General features: G+C 56.0%; 1 protein-coding gene across 3 annotated transcripts in view; it reads left to right on the top strand.

Annotated features, from left to right (window-relative positions):
* The first annotated feature begins 233 nt into the window (after positions 1 to 233).
* The window catches only part of LOC100089313 (myocardial zonula adherens protein), a 63,708-nt gene continuing 57,941 nt past the window's right edge, over positions 234 to 6,000 (top strand). The window contains exon 1 of one of the 3 annotated variants that reach the window (XM_029070600.1): positions 234 to 337. In XM_029070600.1, the coding sequence (XP_028926433.1) occupies positions 284 to 337 (54 nt within the window). In that variant the 5' untranslated portion in view covers positions 234 to 283. Of the gene's footprint in view, positions 338 to 5,919; positions 5,950 to 6,000 lie in introns of those variants that run through there. The other 2 variants (XM_029070599.2, XM_007660160.4) reach the window with 2 other exon arrangements.

Here is a 6,000-nt window from a genome sequence, read left to right as displayed (position 1 = left end):
CGCGCCTCGGGGGCGGGGCCTGGGGACAGGGGCGGGAGCGCGCTAGGGGGCGGGCCCGGGGGCGAGGGTCTGAGGGAAAGGAGGAGGGAGCGCGCGTCGGGGGCGGGGCCTGGGGGCAGGGGCGGGAGCGCGCCCGTCCGGGGGCGGGGCCTGAGGGAGTGGCTGGGGAGCGCGCGCTCGGGGGCGGGCCCGGGGGCGGGGGTCTGAGGGGAAGGAGGAGGGAGCGCGGCTCGGTGTGTGTCTGTCGGGGGGTGCGGGTGCGGGCGCGCGCGCGGGTCGGGGGATGCTGCGGTCGGGCTCGTCGGTGACCGTGCTGTCGGGGGGCTCCGGACGGACGGTGAGTAACCCCGGCGCCCCCCCGCCCCCCCCCCCACCCCGGGACCGGAGAAGCCCCAGCCCCTCCTAACCGCCGGGCGACAGGCGGGGGGACCCCGGGGGACCCCGGGGGGGGGGGGGAGGGCGGTCGCCACAGCCCCCCTCTACCCTGGCATAACAAGGTTGGTATTTGTTAAGCGCTTCCTCTGTGCCGAGCGCTGTTCTAAGCGCCGGGGGAGACACAGGGCAATCAGGTGGTCCCACGGGAGGGTCCCAGGCTTCAGCCCCATTTTACAGAGGAGGGAACCGAGGCCCAGACTTGCCCACGGTCACCCAGCTGACAAGGGGCGGAGCCGGGATTCGAACCCAGGACCTCGGACTCCCAAGCTCGGGCGCTTTCCACTGAGCCCCCGCTGCTCAGGACAGTGCCTGGCCCAGAGGCGAGCGCTCAACAGACACCGTCATAATGATTATGGTTGGTACTTAAAAAAGATAAAGGAGGAGCTTGCCTCCACCCCAGCGCTTAGCTCAGTGGAAAGGGCCCGGGCTTGGGAGTCGGAGGTCGTGGGTTCAAATCCCAGCTCCGCCGCTTGCCCGCTGTGTGACTTCTCTGCACCTCAGTTACCCCGTCTGTAAAAGGGGGATGAAGACCGTGAGCCCCACGTGGGACAACCTGATGACCCAGGATCTACCCCCGTGCTTGTATCACCTTGTATCCTCCCCAGCGCTTAGAACAGTGCTCACAGTGCCTGGCACAGAGTAAGCACTTAAATGCCATTATTGTTATCAATATTATTGTTATTATCTATCACCCCACCGAGGGCGCAGACGGTTTTTCCTACCTTGCTTTTCGAGTCGAGGTATTCCCAGCTAGGCGTTTCCCACCCTCGACAGCTCCCTGGGGAATCTCCGTGCCCTTGGCATGGATTTTTATCCAAATTCACGTGCATTCGTCCAAACTTGCATTGATCGGTCTGAATTTGCGTGCCTCTACTGGATAATCTGCTCTTTGGGAACTGTTTTGGGGGGGGAGAAGCGAGTGCGAATCCCACAGAGAGCTGGGGATGGGGCGGGTGGAAGGGAATTATTCACTTGACAATAACCATAATAATGATGATGATATTGGTTAAGTGCTTACTATGTGCCCAGCACTGTTCTGAGCACAAAGGTAGATGTAAGGTCATCAGGTTGGACACAGTCCCCGTCCCACCTGGGGCTCATAGTTTTCATTCCCATTTTAGGGATGAGTTTTAACTGAGGCCCAGGGAAGCGACCCCCCCCCCCAAGGTCACACAGCAGGCAAAGCCGGGATTAGAACCCGTGACCTTCCGAGTCCTAGGCCCGGGCTCCGTCCACTGGCGACGGAGCTCTTGCAGTCCAGCCCGCTGTTTGCAGACAGTTAGCAGACCTTTCTTTATCTGGACCACCGTGGTTATTTACCCCGCCGGCCAGAAACCTTCCCAACAAGGCAGGAATGGATGGAAAAGTGGGGTCGTGTCCCAGGGCCGGCAGAAGGCCGGCCGCCTCTCCGTCCCGCAGGATCCCTCTCCCTCCCTCTCGCTCTTTCTCTCTCCGGACACGCAGGGAGGCTTGTACTCTCACAGAAATGTCAAGTGAGGAGATAAACAGAAGGGATTCTGCAATCGGCAAGTTACTGGAATGTTTAAGGAGCCTCCCCCCCCCCCCCATTTAATCTGCAAATCCCAGTGTCCATGACATGTTATTATAATAGTAATTGTGGTATTTCAGTGCTGACTGTGTGCCAAGCACTGTACTAAGCAGGGGGAATAGAGTCGAGATAAACAGGTCGGACACACAGGCTCACAGTCCAGGAGAGGTAGGACGGGTTTCGAATCCCCATTTTACAGATGAGGAAACCGAGACCCGGAGAAGTTGAGCGACTTGCCCGAGGGCACCCAAGCAGCTCAGGTGAGGGGTTGTCGGGTGTGTGACTTTGGGCAAGTCGCTCTCTGTGCCTCAGTTCCCTCATCTGTAAAATGGGGATGAAGACTGGGAGCCCCACGGGGGGCAACCTTGTATCTATCCCAGCACTTAGTGCTTGGCACAAATGCCATCGTTATTATTATTATCACTATAATTATTATTATCCCAGATCTCCTGCCTCCCAAGCCCAGGGTCTTTCCACCAGGTCACCTGCCTTTCCAGAAACCACGAAGGGGAGAGTCAGACCCGGTGGAGCAATTTATTTGTTTCTCCCCCCGAGCCGGGTGGATGAGTGAGTACATACAGAAGGCCAGACCGGCGGAGGCAAAATCAACTTATCCTGAATCGCCGTCAAGAGGAGGGATTTTAAAAGTTAGAGTCTCCCTGTTTTGGATCCGTGCTTAAGAAGGGAGGATTAGTTACAAAAATGCAGCAGGTAGGAGAGCACCTCATCTATATGTCATCAGCGATTAATTATCTGCCAGTGGATGACCCACCTTGCAACTAAGGAGCATGGCATGAGAAGCAGTGTGGCCTAGTGGCAAGAGTGAGGGCCCGGGGTCAGAAGGAGCGGGTTCTAATCCTGACTCCACCACCAGCCTGCTGTGTCACCCTGGGCAAGTTGCTTAATTCCTTTGGGCCTCAGTTTCCTCATCTGTAAGATGGGGATTCGGTACCTCTTTTCTCTCTCCCTTAGACCGTGAACCCCCGATGGGACAGGGACTGGGTCCAACCGGTGGTCTGGTTCGTACCCCAGTGCTCGTAGCGCCCATTTAACAAATAGCACGGTTATTACTGTCGATGGATCCCGTGAGGGGAAATAAGGGGACGACCATTCATTCGGTCATATTGATTGAGCGCTTATTGCGTGCAGAGCAGCGTACTGAGCGCTTGGAAAGTACAATTCAGCAACACACGGAGACCATCCCTGCCCACAACGGACTCACGGGCTAGAAGTCTAGACATTGAAACTCTCAGAGTAAGATAATCTGAATCATCAACAAATATTGCTTTTTAATGGTATTGAAGTGTTTACTACGTGTCGGGCGCTGTACTAAACGCTGGGACGGATACAACTTTTAATCAGGTGGAACAGAGTCCCTGTCCCACATTAGGCTCACAATCTTAATCCCCACTTTACAGCTGAGGAAACTGAGGCACAGAGAAGTTAAACGACTTGCCCACCGTCACACAGCAGGCGTAGCAAGCGGAAAGAGCCTGGGCTTGGGAGTCAGAGGTCATGGGTTCGATTCCCGGCTCTGCCACCTGTCAGCTGTGTGACTGTGGGCGAGTCACTTCACTTCTCTGGGCCTCAGTGACCTCATCTGTAAAATGGGGATTAACCGGGAGCCTCACGTGGGACCACCTGATGACCCTGTATCTCCCCCAGCGCTTAGAACGGTGCTCGGCGCATAGTAAGCGCTTAACAAATACCCACATTATTATAGCAAGCACCTATTTGAGGATCACATGGAGAGTTGCCATCTGCTTGGATAGAAGTCTGTGTTTTTCAGGTCAGAGTAGCTCCCTTGGATCCTAAAAAGATGCTCCAGTTGAAAAATAAAACTTTTCAATGTGGGTTCCCTAGCTAACTCAGAGGTGTGTCTTAATGGAAATTAGGGCAGCACGATAAGAGCGAAGATAATTACGCTCTTTAGCCTTATCCGACAGTGAGCCCTTTCCCGTCCGTCTGCGTAAACCCGTGACTGCAGGGGAAAGGGAAGCTGGAAACCCAAAGGGGACAAACATTCCGAGTTCGCGGGTCGATTGCCAGATTAGGTGAATCCGTGCCAGGCGGGTGGTGTGAGAGACGGACCGTGAAGAGAAATAATAATGTTGGTATTTGTTAAGCGCTTACTATGTGCAGAGCACTGTTCTGAGCACTGGGGGAGATACAGGGTCATCAGCTCGTCCCTCGTGAGGCTCACAGTCTTAATCCCCATTTGACAAGAAGCGAAGCGACTCGCCCACAGTCACCCGGCTGACAGGTGGCAGAGCCGGGATTCGAACCCGTGACCTCTGACTCCCAAGCCCGGGCTCTTTCCACTGAGCTTGGCCTCTGGATGCTACTGCCTGGGGAAGCTCTCCCTCCTCCCTCGCCGCCTCCGCTCCGGGGATTTCTTTAGAGATCCCCCTCGGACGCTTCCGCCCGGGACCGAGGCGTAAGACTGGGGGGGCAGTGGAAGACTCCTCTGCTCTCCCAAGCGTCCAGCACAGTGCCATGCACATCGTGCGTACTGAGGGCCTACGACGGATGGGCTCCGCAGGGGGGATAACCAGCAGGAAGTCAGGCTCCGAGCCAGCTGGGCCCTAAAAATAGAATCATCTCGGGCCCCAGCTGGGCTGGAGGGAGAGGAGGGATGGGACGGAAACCGACGGGGACGGAGAAACGGCAACAGGGCTCCCGGAAAAATCCCATCCCGTTGCTCGGGTTTTTTAATTCCTTCCTGCCTCTTCCAGGAACTGACTGGGTTTAATGGTCACCGGAGAGGAAGGAGTTGGGAGGGAAAGAGGCTGGTGGGTTGGGTTCAGGTGGAGTGGGTGTGTCCAGTGAACGCCGACACAAACTTCCTCTCCTGCGTCCGTTTTAATTTGTTTCTGGAATGTGAGTACTACGCACTATCTAAGCACTGGGGTGGATGCCAGCTCACCAGGTTGGACCCAATCCACACCCCCCATGGGGCTCGCTGATTTAAACCCCATTTTACAGATCACCGAGGCACAGGGAAGCGATTGCCCACACAGCAGACAAGTGGCGGAGCCAGGATTAATAATAATAATGGTGGTATCTGTTAAGCGCTTACTATGTGCAGAGCACTGTTCTAAGCGCTGGGGGGGATACAGGGTGAACAGGTCGTCCCACGTGGGGCTCACAGTCTTCATCCCCGTTTTACAGATGAGGTAACTGAGGCCCAGAGAAGTGAAGTGACTTGCCCACAGTCACACAGCTGACAAGTGGCAGAGTGGGATTCGAACTCATGACCCCCGACTCCAGAGCCCGTGCTCTTTCCACTGAGCCACGCTGCTTCTCTATTCTAAGCGCTAAGGATTAATTGATTCTAATTAGTTCTTCGCTGTTCTAAACGCTGGGGTAGATTCAAGGTTTGACCTCGTCCCTCTCCCGTAGGGGGCTCACAGACTAAGTAGGATGGACAACAGGTATTGAATCCCCATTCCGCAGATGAAGATAATAATAATGTTGGTATTCATTAAGCGCTTACTATGTGCGGAGCACCGTTCTAAGCGCTGGGATAGATAGAGGGTCATCAGGTCGTCCCACGTGAGGCTCACAGTCTTCATCCCCATTTGACAGATGAGGTCACTGAGGCCCAGAGAAGTCACCTGCCCACAGTCACCCAGCTGACGAGTGGCAGAGGCGGCATTCGAACCCATGACCTCTGACTCCCAAGCCCGGGCTCTTTGCACTGAGCCACGCTGAAGAGACTGGAGCGCGGAGAAGGCGAATGACTCGCCCAGGGTCACACAGCCGGCACGGGGCGGAGCGGAGATTAGAACCCAGATCCGCGCTCTACCCGCTAGACCACGCCGCCTCTCACGGCTGGTTGTCCCGAGCCGCCCAGCCCACGACCGCACCACCGCATTTTTGACTTCTGAAGTTGTTCTCTCCTCCCAGGCCCGGCGAGGCTCGGCCAAGGGTGAAGAAGAAGAAGAATAATGATAATTACGGTGGTAATTAAGCACTTCCTACGTGCCAAGTTCTACGCCAAGTTCTGGGTGGGT

Source organism: Ornithorhynchus anatinus, chromosome 8 (assembly GCF_004115215.2).
Source record: "Ornithorhynchus anatinus isolate Pmale09 chromosome 8, mOrnAna1.pri.v4, whole genome shotgun sequence".
In the NCBI taxonomy this organism is placed as follows: domain Eukaryota; kingdom Metazoa; phylum Chordata; class Mammalia; order Monotremata; family Ornithorhynchidae; genus Ornithorhynchus; species Ornithorhynchus anatinus.
This window is presented reverse-complemented; position numbering and strand designations above follow the sequence as displayed.